The sequence below is a fragment of the Oncorhynchus masou genome, unplaced genomic scaffold (genome assembly GCF_036934945.1).
Source record: "Oncorhynchus masou masou isolate Uvic2021 unplaced genomic scaffold, UVic_Omas_1.1 unplaced_scaffold_685, whole genome shotgun sequence".
NCBI lineage: Eukaryota > Metazoa > Chordata > Actinopteri > Salmoniformes > Salmonidae > Oncorhynchus > Oncorhynchus masou.
This window is the reverse complement of record NW_027013300.1, coordinates 30,818-48,293: the sequence shown is the minus strand read 5'-3', so window position 1 is coordinate 48,293 and position 17,476 is coordinate 30,818. Positions and strand designations below refer to the sequence as shown.

At 42.1% G+C, this 17,476-nt stretch overlaps 1 protein-coding gene across 1 annotated transcript; it reads right to left on the bottom strand.

The window, feature by feature from the left end:
• Positions 1 to 1,932: 1,932 nt before the first annotated feature.
• Positions 1,933 to 17,024, bottom strand: LOC135536914 (CD209 antigen-like protein E). The gene is made up of 7 exons (XM_064963131.1): positions 17,006 to 17,024; positions 16,532 to 16,639; positions 15,842 to 15,937; positions 6,716 to 6,838; positions 6,468 to 6,610; positions 6,237 to 6,337; positions 1,933 to 2,510 (listed from the first exon to the last, which is right to left on the bottom strand). Exons 2-7 carry the CDS (start codon positions 16,632 to 16,634, stop codon positions 2,351 to 2,353), a joined length of 726 nt encoding a protein of 241 aa, XP_064819203.1. The 5' UTR covers positions 16,635 to 16,639; positions 17,006 to 17,024; the 3' UTR covers positions 1,933 to 2,350.
• Positions 17,025 to 17,476: the final 452 nt, after the last annotated feature.

Here is a 17,476-nt window from a genome sequence, read left to right as displayed (position 1 = left end):
AACTGACTCCTAATGGTAATATCTACTGTATGATTACCTTTCTAACTGACTCCTAATGGTAATATCTACTGTATGATTACCTTTCTAACTGTCTCCTAATGGTAATATCTACTGTATGATTACCTTTCTAACTGACTCCTAATGGTAATATCTACTGTATGATTACCTTTCTAACTGTCTCCTAGTGGTAATATCTACTGTATGATTACCTTTCTAACTGACTCCTAATGGTAATATCTACTGTATGATTACCTTTCTAACTGTCTCCTAATGGTAATATCTACTGTACCTTTCTAACTGTCTCCTAATGGTAATATCTACTGTATGATTACCTTTCTAACTGACTCCTAATGGTAATATATACTGTATGATTACCTTTCTAACTGTCTCCTAATGGTAATATCTACTGTATGATTACCTTTCTAACTGTCTCCTAATGGTAATATCTACTGTATGATTACCTTTCTAACTGACTCCTAATGGTAATATCTACTGTATGATTACCTTTCTAACTGTCTCCTAATGGTAATATCTACTGTACCTTTCTAACTGTCTCCTAATGGTAATATCTACTGTATGATTACCTTTCTAACTGACTCCTAATGGTAATATATACTGTATGATTACCTTTCTAACTGTCTCCTAATGGTAATATCTACTGTATGATTACCTTTCTAACTGTCTCCTAATGGTAATATCTACTGTATGATTACCTTTCTAACTGTCTCCTAATGGTAATATCTACTGTATGATTACCTTTCTAACTGTCTCCTAATGGTAATATCTACTGTATCATTACCTTTCTAACTGTCTCCTAATGGTAATATCTACTGTATGATTACCTTTCTAACTGTCTCCTAATGGTAATATCTACTGTATGATTACCTTTCTAACTGACTCCTAATAGTAATATCTACTGTATGATTACCTTTCTAACTGACTCCTAATGGTAATATCTACTGTATGATTACCTTTCTAACTGACTCCTAATAGTAATATCTACTGTATGATTACCTTTCTAACTGACTCCTAATGGTAATATCTACTGTATGATTACCTTTCTAACTGACTCCTAATGGTAATATCTACTGTATGATTACCTTTCTAACTGACTCCTAATGGTAGTATCTACTGTATGATTACCTTTCTAACTGTCTCCTAATGGTAATATCTACTGTATGATTACCTTTCTATCTGACTCCTAATGGTAATATCTACTGTATGATTCTAACTTCAGTGACAAGTAGTTGAGTAGTTGCTCTGATGTGCATCTCCACCAGGTTCCTCTCGGATCTTTGCCTGTTGTCCACTAACATTGATATATAGAAGTATCCAATCACCTTCACTCAGGAAGTTAAACATGACAGGATATTCTAAACAGAGTGATATAACATGAAAGCTGCATGACAACAAGTAGTGATGAGTGCAGCCTTTCATCCTATCACTTTGACTGTTCTGTTTGTGGCTCCAGCCTTCAAATGGAGTTTACATTGTGACTCTATCTTTCTCTATGCCACCGATGGACATATAGAGGCCCTGTAATTGTATCTATGCTGTCTGTGTGTGACGTCAGTGTGAAGAGTTATTCAGAGGTGTGTGTGGGTCTTCTGTCTGCATCTTTATCAGAAAAGGGGAACTTCACACGTGTGTTTGTGTGTGTGTGTCTGTGTGTTTGTCTGTGTGTGTGTCTGTGTGTCTGTTTGTGTGTGTGTCTGTGTGTGTGTTTGCCTGCGTGCAGCAGATATCCTCTCAGTACTGTTCTGCCGACCGTCTGTGTCCAACTGCAAGTCACATGTTTTAACAATCCAATCACATTCAATCAGGAAGCTGGTAAATTGCTAGGTTCCTTTCTTACTGAGCCTTTCCTTTCTGAGCCTCATCTTTTACTAAAGAGATTTATACTAATAATTGATTATGAAAAAAGCACAAGTCTATGGCAAATCACATAACATGTTTCTATTTAAAACAATGAATACAAGCATTTTACAGATGACAATATGTCTACACACTGTTTAACTAGAGAGATGCATTAGCACTGTAGCACTACTATATAATGAGCTACTGTATAACTCTTCACAAATCCAGTTATGTTGAGAGGTAAATGATATGTCAGAATATTTATATACAGGCTCAGAATACCCAATATTAACATCAGCACAGTCCTTGTTACAGTATATCCTGGTTCACAACCATTATCAGGTTGTTTGCCACTCAGTAGAGTACCAGCAGTGTGTTGGTGTGTGTGTGTCTTATAGAGAGAGAGAATGAAGTTGTGTGCACTGTAAGGTGTGTCGAGTATGTCCTCCCACCACGCGTCCTCCCACCAGCCTCCTCTGTTGTCATGGTGTTGTTAAACCACTTTCTCACAAATCCAGTGACGATTGTCTAAACATGACTGGTCATTCCATGCCTTTGCAGGACGCCAGGTTTCTGTGTTCAGCTCAACACAGTCCTCCTCCCCATTTTTTGGGTCGTCACGGCCATTATCAGGTTGCTGTGAGTGCCAGTAACTACAGGGTAAAAAAGACAGAGAAGATAATAATAACACATGCTTAGTTACGGGTCCTTTTCCAACAATGCAGAGTTAAAGTAATTAAGTAATTAAGAAATTAATCAAAAATGTGCAAACAATTAAAAAAAATAGTAACACAACAAATAAAAAGTAACGAGTCTATATACGAGTACCAATGCAGAGTCAATGTGCAGGGGTACGAGGTATGTAGTTGAGGTAATTGAGTTAATATGGAAAATATTCACACAAATTGACTATTTCAAATAGAGTTATGTTACAAAGTGGGATCAATATTGACTTAAATAGTATTTTTTGGCAATAATTTACAGAAAATACTAACATTTCTTCGAACATTTGCGTAAGTATTCAACCAGTAAATGTTAGAATCACCCTTTGTCTTTTTGGGTAATTTTTTTAAAGAGCTTTCCACACCTGGATTGTGCAACATGTATCCATTATTCTTAGAAAAAATGACAACCATTTTTAGGTCTTGCCATACATTTTCAAGCAGATTTAAATCAAAACTTTCAAAACTCGAAACATTCACTGCCTTCTTGGTGTCATGTCCTTACCTTAGTTCCTTTGTTATGTTTCTTGTTTAGGTTAGCCAGGGCGTGCGTTGGGGTGGGCATTCTATGTGTTCTAGTTTTGTTTTTCTATGTGTTTGGCCTGGTATGGTTCTCAATCAGAGGCAGCTGTTAATCGTTAACTCAGATTGAGAACCATACTTAGGCAGCCTGTTTTTCCCATTTGAGTTGTGAGTAGTTGTTTTCTGTTTTGTGTTGTTGCACCTTACAGGACTGTTTCGTTCACTCTCTTTGTTGTTTTGTTATTCAGTGTTCAGTTGATTTATTAAATATTAACATGGACACATATCACGCTGCGCATTGGTCCGATCTTGATGACTCTTCCTCAGATGAAGAGGAGAACCGTTACACTTGGTTCGGAACTCCAGTGTCGGTTTGGCCTTGTGTTTTAGGTTGTTGCTGAAAGGTGATTTCATTTGCCAATGTCTGGTGGAAAACAGGTTTTCTTCTAGGATTTTGCCTGTGCTTATCTCCATTCCATCCTTAAATCATTAAGAGTCCATTGACACACCTGTGCGTCAATCTAAGTAATGTAATAAAAACATCTCCAAAACAGTCAATTTAAGCTAGAGATATCCGGGGTTTTTTTGCATGGGAAGGTGGCCGAGCTACAGTGTTGTTTGCCAGACCATGAGACATCCTGAAATTCAGCTGTCTCAATAAAAAACATCTGTACAAACCAATCTCTGGAAAGGCGAGACTCTCACAAACACGATGGTTTTCTCTATTTTACTCTACAACCCTCACAACTGTCATGGGACTCATCTGAAGTAGTTAAACCTGATCTCCCAACTTCTGTCTGTTGCGTCCAAACCGTTTGAGCATTTCTTTGCTCTAGTGCCTTGTTGCAAACAGAATTCCTCAGTTTTCTCCTGTCACAGCCATTCAACTCTGTTTTAAAGTCACCATTGGCCTCGTGTTATATCTCTGAGCGGTTTCCTTCCCCCCCAGTAACTTAGTTAGGAAAGATGCTTGTATTTTTGTAGTGACTGGGTGTATTGGTACACAATTCAAAGTGTAATTATTAACTTAAACATGCTCAAAGTGATATTCAATGTCGGTATTTAAAACGTTTTAAATTCAAGCTGTAACACAATAAAATTTGGAAAAAGTCAAGGGGAGTGAATACTTTCTGATGTAGGTAGGGATAAAAGTGAGTAGGCAATCAGGATAGATAATTAACAGAATAGCAGCTGTGTGTGTGTGTGTGTGTGTGTGTGTGTGTGTGTGTGTATTTCTAAGGGGTCTAGGGTTAAGGATAGAATTAGTGTTGGGGTTAGAATTAAAGTAAGGGTTACAAGCTGGGGTTAGGGTTTTGTTTAGGGTAAGAGTAGGGATTAGGGAAAATAGGATTTTGAATGGGACTGAATTGTGTGTCCCCACAGGGTTAGCTGTACAAGACCACACATACTTGTATTGTTGTGTTGTGTTGGCGACAATATGCGTGTGTGTGTTTTGTGTGTGTGTGTTGGAGTATCAGTGTAATATGTGTGAGTGTGTGGGTATAGTCTAGTGAATGTGTGGGTAGAGTCTAGTGAGTGTGTGGATAGTCTAGTGAGTGTGTGGGTAGAGTCTAGTGAGTGTGTGGGTAGAGTCTAGTGAGTGTGTGGGCAGAGTCTAGTGAGTGTGTGGGGGGAGAGTCTAGTGAGTGTGTGGGGGTAGAGTCTAGTGAGTGTGTGGGTAGAGTCTAGTGAGTGTGTGGGGGTAGATTCTAGTGAGTGTGTGGGGGTAGAGTCTAGTGAGTGTGTGGGTAGAGTCTAGTGAGTGCGAGGGTGGAGTCTAGTGAGTGTGTGGGTAGAGTCTAGTGAGTGTGTGGGTAGAGTCTAGTGAGTGTGTGGGTAGAGTCTAATGAGTGTGTGGGTAGAGTCAAGTGAGTGTGTGGGTAGAGTCTAGTGGGTGTGAGGGTAGAGTCTAGTGAGTGTGTGGGGGTAGAGTCTAGTGAGTGTGTGGGTAGAGTCTACTGAGTGTGTGGGTAGAGTCTAGTGAGTGCGAGGGTGGAGTCTAGTGAGTGTGTGGGTAGAGTCTAGTGAGTGTGTGGGTAGAGTCTAGTGAGTGTGTGGGTAGAGTCTAATGAGTGTGTGGGTAGAGTCAAGTGAGTGTGTGGGTAGAGTCTAGTGGGTGTGAGGGTAGAGTCTAGTGAGTGTGTGGGGTAGAGTCTAGTGAGTGTGTGGGTAGAGTCTACTGAGTGTGTGGGTAGAGTCTCGTGAGTGTGTGGGTAGAGTCTCGTGAGTGTGTGGGTAGTGTCTAGTGAGTGTGTGGGTAGAGTCTAGTGAGTTTTTGGGTAGAGTCTAGTGAGTTTTTGGGTAGAGTCTAGTGAGTGTGTGGGGGTAGAGTCTAGTGAGTGTGTGGGGGTAGAGTCTAGTGAGTGTGTGGGTAGAGTCTAGTGAGTGTGTGGGGGTAGAGTTTAGTGAGTGTGTGGGTAGAGTCTAGTGAGTGTGTGGGTAGAGTCTAGTGAGTGTGTGGGGGTAGAGTCTAGTGAGTGTGTGGGTAGAGTCTACTGAGTGTGTGGGTAGAGTCTCGTGAGTGTGTGGGTAGAGTCTCGTGAGTGTGTGGGTAGTGTCTAGTGAGTGTGTGGGTAGAGTCTAGTGAGTTTTTGGGTAGAGTCTAGTGAGTTTTTGGGTAGAGTCTAGTGAGTGTGTGGGGGTAGAGTCTAGTGAGTGTGTGGGGGTAGAGTCTAGTGAGTGTGTGGGTAGAGTCTAGTGAGTGTGTGGGGGTAGAGTTTAGTGAGTGTGTGGGTAGAGTCTAGTGAGTGTGTGGGTAGAGTCTAGTGAGTGTGTGGGTAGAGTCTAGTGAGTTTTTGGGTAGAGTGTCGTGAGTGTGTGGGTAGAGTGTCGTGAGTGTGTGGGTAGAGTCTCGTGAGTGTGTGGGTAGAGTCTAGTGAGTGTGTGGGTAGAGTCTAGGGAGTGTGTGGGTAGAGTCTAGTGAGTGTCCATAGAACCAGTGCAAATGACATAAAACATACAAATTAAAAAGGGGTCCAAGATAACTTTAGTTGTATTGCATTTTCATATTTAATAGTACTTCGTTTCATAGATATATATATTAGTGTTTGTGGAATGACATCTATGAGTGAAAACAAACTTTTCATGATAATGATTTGAAGCAATATGTCATTTGTTAAAAAGTCTCTATCACACCTTATGTTCAGTGGGGTGCCGTCCACCCATCTCCAGGTCCCCTCAGTAACAGAGTCAGTCAGACCAATCCAGGCTCCCTTATTGAGGTCTAAGAGAATCTGCTGTTGGTGAGAAAGATACTGATATTGTCAACTACTATAGACTACATGTGTTAAATACTGGAAGACACATTACTGACAAAGAGATGCTTGATTCTCTCTCTCTCCCATTCTCTCACACACAGACACACACCTGTTCCATATCACTGTTTACGATCACCAGGTCGGCTCCTCTCTCCAGACAGTCCTCTCTGCTCTCATTCCAGGTTTTAGTCTCAGTAGACAGGAAGTACCAACTGGAGTTGAACTTCTGCCAGCCATCAGGACAGGTTTGTTCTACATGACAAAACATGAATTTCCATTTTGTTATTCTGCACCTATTATTGAAACTGCATATTAGATATGTGATGTTATGATCATTTATCAGGTTAAATAACTCACTCAGATTAGAGAACTTTCTCATGAGATCATCTCTTTCCTTCTGAAGCTGGTCTCTCTCTTCAGTCAGTGTGTTGTAACTGGTCTGTAGCGGGTCTCTCTCCGCAGTCTCATTGCCTCTGTTATCTGGAAAGGATTGATACATATAGCTCCTGGTTAATTCACTCACGTAACAGTAATTCAATAATACCTAAATGCATATTCCATGATAATGACTGAGATGATTGGCATGCAGTGTGGACATTTCACCAGTAAAACGTGATGAATTATCATTCAAGATTGACATGGATGTTTAGTCTATTTTGAAATAAGCTGTTCCTGACTTGGTGAAGGACATAGAACATTTTCTCCGAGACGATGTGGATATAGTCAGACGTTGTAATCTGAGGATGCATTTGATGTATATTCTATAAAGGTATTCAAAAGGTGTCATCTGTCAGTACAAACATTGATTGAGAAATGATGACAAATATCACTACACTACTGGTTACAGTGCCTGTCAAAAGACATGACAGACATCGGGGAAAGAGGACAGACTATCAGCTGATCATTAATGTTGATGATTGATCTAAATCTGATAGTTAGCTAGATCAATAATGTTTTCACTGATTGTGATTTCACCGTCAATGGTCTTATCAAAGGGTTCATAAAGCCTTCATAATGCATTCATAAGCTCTACATGAATGTGTTTTTAAGCATCTATAAGTGTATGTCATGCTTTATAAAGGGTTCATAAACGTGTCATAACTGTGAAGTCCATGGAGAACAAGAGCACCTCCTCCCAGCTGCCCACTGCACTGAGGCTAGGCGACATGGTCACCACCGATAAATCCATGATAATCGAACATTTCAATTAGCATTTCTCTACGGCTGGCCATGCTTTCCTCCTGGCTACCCCAACCCCGGCCAACAGCTCCGCACCCCTCGCAGCTACTCGCCCAAGCCTCTCCAGCTTCTCCTTCACCCAAATCCAGATCGCAGATGTTCTGAAAGAGCTGCAAAACCTGGACCCGTACAAATCAGCTGGGCTAAACAATCTAGACCATCTTTTTCTAAAATTATCCACCGCCATTGTTACAACCCCTATTACCAGTCTCTCTTTCATTTCGTCTGAGATCCCTAAAGATTGGAAAGCTGCCACGGTCATCCCCCTCTTCAAAGGGGATGACACTCTAGACCCAACCTGTTACAGACCTATATCCATCCTGCCCTGCCTTTCTAAAGTCTTTGAAAGCCAAGATAATAAACAGATCACTGACCATTTCGAATCCCACCGTACCTTCTCCTCTGTGCTATCCGGTTTCCGAGTTGGTCACGGGTGCACCTCAGCCACACCTCAGGTACTAAACAATATCATAACCGCCATCGATAAAAGACAGTACTGTGCAGATGTCCTCATCGACCTGGCCAAGGCTTTTGACTCTGTCAATCACCGTATTCTTATTGGCAGACTCAATAGCCTTGGTTTCTCACATGACTGCATCGCCTGGTTCACATACTACTTCGCAGTTCAGTGTGTCAAATCGGAGGGCCTGTTGTCCGGACCTCTGGCAGTCTCCTGATGCCATTTGCACACACTGTATATAGACTTTATTTTTTTTCTATTGTGTTATGGACTGCACGCTTGTTTATTCCATGTAACTCTGTGTTGTTGTTTCTGTCGCACTGCTTTGCTTTATCTTGGCCAAGTCGCAGTTGCAAATGAGAACTTGTTCTCAACTAGCTTACCTGGTTAAATAAAGGTGAAATAAAATTAACTAAAAACATAATCACACATGTCAAATGTGACATGACCCACAATGTTGAATATGATATAAACGTATAAATGGTAACAAGCTGTGCTGAAGGATGAAGCTCTAAAGTTAAGTTATTTTCGATTACACCTAATCTCGTTCCCAGACACTTCCGCCCAATTGCTCGGAAGGTTTGGTAGACCAATGCATCACACTTAGATTTAGGGTTTAGATCTAAAAGCACGTTTTAAGAATAGAAATTGTGGAAATGTGCATAGCCATAATCAAATCAAATTTTATTTGTCATACAGTGCCTTGCGAAAGTATTTGGCCCCCTTGAACTTTGCAACCTTTTGCCACATTTCAGGCTTCAAACATAAAGATATAAAACTGTATTTTTTTGAAGAATGAACAACAAGTGGGACACAATCATGAAGTGGAACGACATTTATTGGATATTTCAAACTTTTTTAACAATTTCAAAAACTGAAAAATTGGGCGTGCAAAATTATTCAGCCCCTTTACTTTCAGTGGAGCAAACTCTCTCCAGAAGTTCAGTGAGGATCTCTGAATGATCCAATGTTGACCTAAATGACTAATTATGATAAATACAATCCACCTGTGTGTAATCAAGTCTCCGTATAAATGCACCTGCACTGTGGTAGTCTCAGAGGTCCGTTAAAAGCGCAGAGAGCATCATGAAGAACAAGGAACACACCAGGCAGGTCCGAGATACTGTTGTGAAGAAGTTTAAAGCCGGATTTGGATACAAAATGATTTCCCAAGCTTTAAACATCCCAAGGAGCACTGTGCAAGTGATAATATTGAAATGGAAGGAGTATCAGACCACTGCAAATCTACCAAGACCTGGCCGTCCCTCTAAACCTTCAGCTCATACAAGGAGAAGAATGATCAGAGATGCAGCCAAGAGGCCCATGATCACTCTGGATGAACTGCAGAGATCTACAGCTGAGGTGGGAGACTCTGTCCATAGGACAACAATCAGTCGTATATTGCACAAATCTGGCCTTTATGGAAGAGTGGCAAGAAGAAAGCCATAAAAAGTGTCGTTTAAAGTTTGCCACAAGCCACCTGGGAGACACACCAAAAAAAAGCAACACAGCCCATCACCCTGAACACACCATACCCACTGTCAAACATGGTGGTTGCAGCATCATGGTTTGGGCCTGCTTTTCTTCAGCAGGGACAGGGAAGATGGTTAAAATTGATGGGAAGATGGATGGAGCCAAATACAGGACCATTCTGGAAGAAAACCTGATGGAGTCTCAAAAGACCTGAGACTGGGACGGAGATTTGTCTTCCAACAAGACAATGATCCAAAACATAAAGCAAAATCTACAATGGAATGGTTCAAAAATAAACATATCCAGGTGTTAGAATGGCCAAGTCAAAGTCCAGACCTGAATCCAATCGAGAATCTGTGGAAAGAACTGAAAACTGCTGTTCACAAATGCTCCCCATCCAACCTCACTGAGCTCGAGCTGTTTTGCAAGGAGGAATGGGAAAAAAATTCAGTCTCTCGATGTGCAAAACTGATAGAGACATACCCCAAGCGACTTACAGCTGTAATCGCAGCAAAAGGTGGCGCTACAAAGTATTAACTTAAGGGGGCTGAATAATTTTGCACACCCGATTTTTCAGTTTTTGATTTGTTAAAAAAGTTTGAAATATCCAATAAATGTTGTTCCACTTCATGATTGTGTCCCACTTGTTGTTGATTCTTCACAAAAAAATACAGTTTTATATCTTTATGTTTGAAGCCTGAAATGTGGCAAAAGGTCGCAAAGTTCAAGGGGGCTGAATACTTTTGCAAGGCACTGTATATACTTGGTTAGCATATGTTAAAGCGAATGTTGCAAAATTCTTGTGCTTCTAGTTCCGAACATATCTAACATATTGATGAGCAATGGATGAACAGCATAGGAAAGATGCAGTAGATGGTATAGAGTAGAGTATATACATATGAGATGAGTAATGTAAACATTATATAAAGTGACATACATGTATTACATCCAATGTTTTATTATTAAAGAGACTAGAGATTCGAGTCAGTATGTTGGCAGCAGCCACTCAATGTTAGTGATGGCTTTAAACAGTCTGATGGACTTGATATTGAAGCATTTTTTCAGTCTCTCAGTCCCAGCTTTGATGCACCTGTACTGACCTCACTTTCTGGATGATAGCAAGTTGTACAGGCAGTGGCTTGGGTGGTTGTTGTCCTTGATGATATTTTTGGCCTTCCTGTGACATCGGGTGGTGTAGGTTACCTGGAGGGCAGGTAGTTTGCCTCCACTAATGCGTTGTGCAGACCTCACTACTCTCTGGAGAGCCTTACGGTTGTGGGCAGAGCAGTTGCCATACAAGGCGGTGATACAACCCGACAGGATGCTCTTGATTGTGCATCTGTAAATGTTTGTGAGTGTTTTTGGTGACAAGATGAATTTCTTCAGCCTCCTGAGGTTTAAGAGGCGCTGCTGTGCCTTCTTCACCATGCTGTCTGTGTGGGTGGACCATTTCAGTTTGTCTGTGATGTGTATGCTGAGGAACTTAAAACTTACTACCCTCTCCACTACTGTTCCATCGATGTGGATAGGGGGGTGTTCCCTCTGCTGTTTCCTGAAGTCCACAATCATCTCCTTAGTTTTGTTGACGTTGAGTGTGAGGTTATTTTCCTGACGCCACACTCCGAGGGCCCTCACCTCCTCCCTGTAGGCCGTCTTGTCGTTGTTGGTAATCAAGCCTACCACTGTTGTGTCGTCCGCAAACTTGATGATTGAGTTGGAGGTGTGTGTGGCCACGCAGTCGTGGGTGAACAGGGAGTACAGGAGAGGGCTCAGAACGCACCCTTGTGGGGCCCCAGTGTTGAGGATCAGCGGGGTGGAGATGTTGTTGCCTACCCTCACCACCTGGGGGCGGCCCGATAGGAAGTCCAGTACCCAGTTGCACAGGGCGGAGTCGAGACCCAGGGTCTCGAGCTTGATGACGAGCTTGGAGGGTACTGTAGTAAAACGCCAAATGGATCTACCTCCTGGTCCTCTTCCTCTGTCTCACCCACCAAGGGTAGAGACAGAGATGTAAGGGCACAGTTATAAACAGAGGCCCATATATGCACTGTAAGAAAAGTATTTCCTGTTGTAAGATACGTCATCACCCTCTCTGCTCTGAGGGAATGGGAGGAGCAGCAGATCGGGTGCAGAGAATCAAAAGGTATATAAAGAGACATTTGCCAATACTTTGGCGCTGACTTCTTGAATTCTGAATTCATTTAGGCAACCATTTGACTTCGGGTAAATTGACACCTGACTCAAATTACTTAAAAGATTCTAACTTGTTGGATCTGAGCAGTGACTCTCCGATATACCGTTTAACTATCGATCAGCTGTTTTGTCGCTTTGCGCCAGGTACGTGGGTGCTGATGCAAATATATCCAGAGAGTTCTCTGTAGCCTCTCGATTGAGCTCAGCATCTCGACCTCGTTGCGAGCCGCTGACACTGCAGTAGTTCAACGGGTTTAACTATTGAACAGTTGTTTTGTCGCTTTGCGCCAGGTACGTGGGTGCTGATGCAAATATATCCAGAGAGTTCTCTGTAGCCTCTCAATTGAGCTCAGCATCTCGACCTCGTTGCGAGCCACTGACACTGCGGTAGTTCAACGGTGTGTGTGACCGAGTAACAATTGTGTATTTTGGAGTGTGTTTGATTGTAAAAGACAAAAAACAGAGTGCTTTCAAAAATAAACGGTAGTCTTATTTTGTCTCGAGTAAAGGGTTCTCTCAAAGACAGTTAACGGCACGGGAGATAACAACTCTGACACTCCCCGCTACCGGGACACTGGAAACGGAGATCAGTGTTCGATGACAGAATGAGTTACCATTAAAAGACAAGGAGGAAGGTGTGTCCAGTAGTGATTCATTTAATTGTCTTATCGATCTATCTAAGTTTTATTTTCCAAGCGATACATAGCCGACGGGCAGAGTAGTGAGACTAAGTTGACTAAAGGTCTTCACATTTTAAACTAGATACATCACAGAGGGGAAACACTCAACCACAGGGAAATGATATAGAGACTGGTAGGACTAGTGCTTAATAATAACTCAAGGACCAATTAGTGGTGAAACAAAGAGTCTAGAGTATAAAGGTGGGGTTCACACATCCCAGCTAGAGCTAGACCGTTGAGAGTGACAAGGCAAAAGACCTCTCTACGCAGACAACGCTTCGATATAGAAAGAGAGGCAGGGCTACGCGAGCGGTCCTGGTTATACCGAGATAACCTGAAGTATCTATAGTGCCCTGTCCAATCCAGGGAACGGGACGCTAACCACCTCTAGCACCCCGCTGCCGGCCAAGGGGCGGGGCTGAAGGTTTCGTATCGCGACAGTACTATGGTGTTAAATGCTGAGCAGTAGTCGATGAACATCATTCTCACATAGGTATTCCTCTTGTCCAGATGGGTTAGGGCAGTGAGCAGTGTGGTTGAGATTGCATCGTCTGTGGACCTATTTGGGCGGTAAGCAAAATTGGAGTGGGTCTAGAGTGTCAGGTAGGGTGGAGGTGATATGTTCCTTGACTAGTCTAGTCGTTTAGCTCAGTTACCTTAGCTTTCTTGGGAGCAGGAACAATGGTGGCCCTCTTGAAGCATGTGGGAACAGCAGACTGGGATAAGGATTGATTGAATATGTCCATAAACACACCAGCCAGCTGGTCTGCGCATGCTCTGAGGGCGCGGCTGGGGATGCCGTCTGGGCCTGCAGCCTTGCGAGGGTTAACACGTTTAAATGTTTTACTCACGTCGGCTGCAGTGAAGGAGAGTCTGCATGTTTTGGTTGTGGGCCGTGTCAGTGACACTGTATTGTTCTCAAAGCGGGCAAAACAGTTATTTAGTCTGCCTGGGAGCAAGGCATCCTGGTCCGTGACTGGGCTGGTTTTCTTTTTGTAATCCGTGATTTCACTGTAGACCCTGCCACATGCCTCTTGTGTCTGAGCCGTTGAATTGCGATTCTACTTTGTCTCTATACTGACGCTTAGCTTGTTTGATTGCCTTGCGGAGGGAATAGCTGCACTGTTTGTATTCGGTCATGTTTCCGGTCACCTTGCCCTGATTAAAAGCAGTGGTTCACGCTTTCAGTTTCACGCGAATGCTGCCATAAATCCATGGTTTCTGGTTTGGGAATGTTTTAATCGTTGCTATGGGAACGACATCTTCAACGCACGTTCTGATGAACTCGCACACCAAATCAGCGTATTCGTCAATGTTGTTGTCTGACGCAATACGAAACATATCCCAGTCCACGTGATGGAAGCAGTCTTGGAGTGTGGAATCAGATTGGTCGGACCAGCGTTGGACAGACCTCAGCGTGGGAGCTTCTTGTTTTAGCTTCTGTCTGTAGGCAGGGAGCACCAAAATGGAGTCGTGGTCAGCTTTTACAAAAGGAGGGCGGGGCTGGGCCTTATATGCGTCGCGGAAGTTAGAATAGCAATGATCCAAGGGTTTGCCAGCCCTGGTTGCGCAATCGATACGCTGATACAATTTAGGGAGTCTTGTTTTCAGATTAGCCTTGTTAAAATCCCCAGGTACAATGAATGCAGCCTCAGGATGTATGGATTCCAGTTTGCAAAGAGTCAAATAAAGTTTGTTCAGAGCCATCGATGTGTCTGCTTGGGGGGAATATATACGGCTGTGATTATAATCGAAGAGAATTCCCTTGGTAGATAACGCGGTCGACATTTGATTGTGAGGAATTCTAAATCAGGTGAACAGAAGCATTTTCGTTCCTGTATGTTTTTGTGTTCACACCACGTCTCGTTAGCCATAAGGCATACACCCCGCCCCTCTTCTTACCAGAAAGATGTTTGTTTCTGTCGGCGCGATAAGTGGAGAAACAATGACAGCCTAGGAACAGTGGGTTAAATGCCTTGTTCAGGGGCAGAATGACAGACCTTTACCTTGTCAGCTCAGGGATTCGACCGAGCAACCTTTCGGTTATTGGACCCAACACTCTAACCTCTAGGCTACCTGCCACCCCAAGTAATGACACAGTTAATTAATTTGCATAAAATGTTTCAAATACTTTTTATTGTTCATAAACTTATTTTCCAATTGATCTGATCTCTCTTCTTCCCCATTGTACATTTCCTTGCCTCTTTCTCCTTCCCTCTGATTTTCAGATGCAGGGTGATGTCAGTATGTTTCTGTTCCTCCCTGATGAGTTCACTGCCAACATGACGCTGTTGGAGGAGAGCCTGATGGCCGAGTTTGTCCAGCATGTATCTGGTTTCTCTGTCCTCTTAATGTTGACGGAGCCACAGCACGCATATAGAAGTAGTCTCACTGGCCTGCTGCGTAAATGTAGGGAAGTAACCATTTGGGGATTTTTTCTGATTTTTGATCGTGTTCACTCAACACCACTAATTAGCTGAGCTTCTAAGTCAGTTTTTCTTCACCTTTACATCCATTGTGAATGTTAGTTCCTCACAGTATTTTAAAAATCTTTACAAAACTCTCCCCCTCGATAATCACCAGTCCTCCTTAGAAAAAGCAAAGAGATGAATGAGATTGAAAGAATCTATATTTTCATCAGGATATTTTCAGGATATTTTCTGATTTTATTTGTTCTAGTTGACAATGGAAGTTCTTGGCCTACTGCTACATTGCCTTAGGATGTCTCTTCGTGCACTCATTTCTTTAGACGCCAATGAATCACAGTGTATAAATGTGTCCATATGACAGAGGCTGGTGCTCTCCCATTCATGGAATTTCTATGAATTTAAATGTTTATTATTTTAATTCTGGTTTGAAGCGGCAGGTTGCATAGCGGTTTAGAGCATTGGGGCAGTATACTAGCTGAACAATCTGTCAATGTGCCCTTGACTAAGGGACTTACTCCTAGTTGCTCCTGTAAGTCGTTCTGGATAAGAACGTCTAATGAATGATGTAATTCCGGTTTGTATTATTAACCATGTCACAATTATTTTGAAAAACAAAAATGAGACTAAATGAAAATGTTCCACTAAAACGTGTTTATGAAAATCATAACTGACACGCGGATCGGTAGAAATGGAATGATAAATTGTAAACTTTCTCAAACTTGAAACTCATGCGGAGTCTAGGAACAGACTACTGTAAATAGAGCACACATTTCGTTGTACTGCATCATTAGAATTGTGAAGAATTGTGATCGTTGATTTTAAGTACAGAACTAGTGTGATGATAAAATACGTATCTGCCCCATCGACCCTGTTCAAATGTAGTCCGTTAATAAAATGGAAAAGAGACCCAACTGGAAAAAGGTCCCAAAATGGCACTCTATTCCCTACATAGTGCACTATCAAAAGAACAGAGCTACTAGGGTGTCATTTGAGACACAACCTCACTCACAGAAAGCCAGCCTCAGGGAGATGTTGAGGGTGACTTGTAGAAGACACAGCACTCCAAAACACACAGCAGCCAGCCTGTAGAGTCTTAGTCTTCCATCTGCAGAGAAACACACACACACGCACTCACACAAGCACGCACGCACGCACGCACGCACGCACACACACACACACACACACACACACACACACACACACACACACACACACACACACACACACACACACACACACACACACACACACACACACACACACACAAAGAAATAATGATTATGATCAGAATTCTGAGAACCAAACATTTCCATTGCGTCATTTGTTTTCCTCTGATTTAGGGTTGGCAGCAACACTTTACTCAAACTTGCGGTCACCTCACATCAGAAAAACAGGAAGCTATTGAATGAAGAAATTGCCAAAATTGCACAATATAGCTGAATAATGATTTAAAAGGGCTATCTTTTATTGCTGCCTAAATTTTTTGGGACTTTGAAATGTATAATATTTATCCATTCATTCTTCATGAATGTAACTTATTAATGCCTGATGAGCTTAGTTTAACTTTCTAACCCTATCAGGACCCAAAATACACTGTGACTGGAGAAATGTAACCACTCTAAAATGCATAGACAGAACTATGTATGCAAGGACTGACCATCTATGAGAGGGAGAAAAATTGCTAATTATTTGTCCTTACCTGAGAGATGGGTCTCAGTCTTCACGCTCCTCGTTGCTCTGTTCCGGTTTTCTTCATTAACTTCTTTTAATTCAATCACCTGTTTGTTGACGTAGTCGGCCATCTTAACTAACTATACCGGATATCAATGATTACCCCAATCAATCAATGAATGAACTAATTCAGTCTGACTGACCTGATATTGTAATATCTATGATTCTAACTTACTTGTACTTACAGTATTAACTTACTGTATGATTACCTTTCTAACTGACTCCTAATGGTAATATCTACTGTATGATTACCTTTCTAACTGACTCCGAATGGTAATATCTACTGTATGATTACCTTTCTAACTGTCTCCTAATGGTAATATCTACTGTATGATTACCTTTCTAACTGACTCCGAATGGTAATATCTACTGTATGATTACCTTTCTAACTGTCTCCTAATGGTAATATCTACTGTATGATTACTAGTAGTTGAGTAGTTACTCTGATATGCGTCTCCACTGGTACCTCTCTGAAGTCTGTCTGTGGTCGACTGCAGTTGATAGAATCCAATCAGATTCAAGCAGGAAGTCATATTTCGCAAGGCCTGTTCGTAACATTGTTGATAAGGAAGTCCCGTTATGGCTTGCCCTCCGTGACTGGCCATCGATGGCCATATAGGGACCTTCTTTCCTGTCTATGCCGTCTGTGTGTGACATCAGAGCGAGGAAATATTCAGAAGTGTGTGTAGGATATCTCTGTCTGCGTCTTTGTCAGCGGTTTTAAAGGGGAACTTCACAGACATGTGTGTCTTTGTGAATGTGTGTGTGTCCTAAGGTCTGTGCTGCCTTCTGTCTGTGTCCAACTGCAGGTCACACTTTTTAACAATCCAATCACATTCAATCAGGAAGCTGGTTGACCTCAGAGGACACTGTTCCTTTATTTAATCATCGGTGCATTTGTTCTTCTTATTAT

Bases quoted from the DNA above. Each gene is read 5' to 3' on its own strand.
- LOC135536914 (XM_064963131.1), bottom strand. From the start codon at position 16,634: ATGGCCGACTACGTCAACAAACAGGTGATTGAATTAAAAGAAGTTAAT. The intron at 15,938-16,531 runs GTAAGGACAAAT...GTTTCTCTGCAG, and splicing joins GACTGAGACCCATCTCTCAG to ATGGAAGACTAAGACTCTAC. The intron at 6,611-6,715 runs GTGAGTTATTTA...TTTGTCATGTAG, and splicing joins GAGAAAGTTCTCTAATCTGA to AACAAACCTGTCCTGATGGC.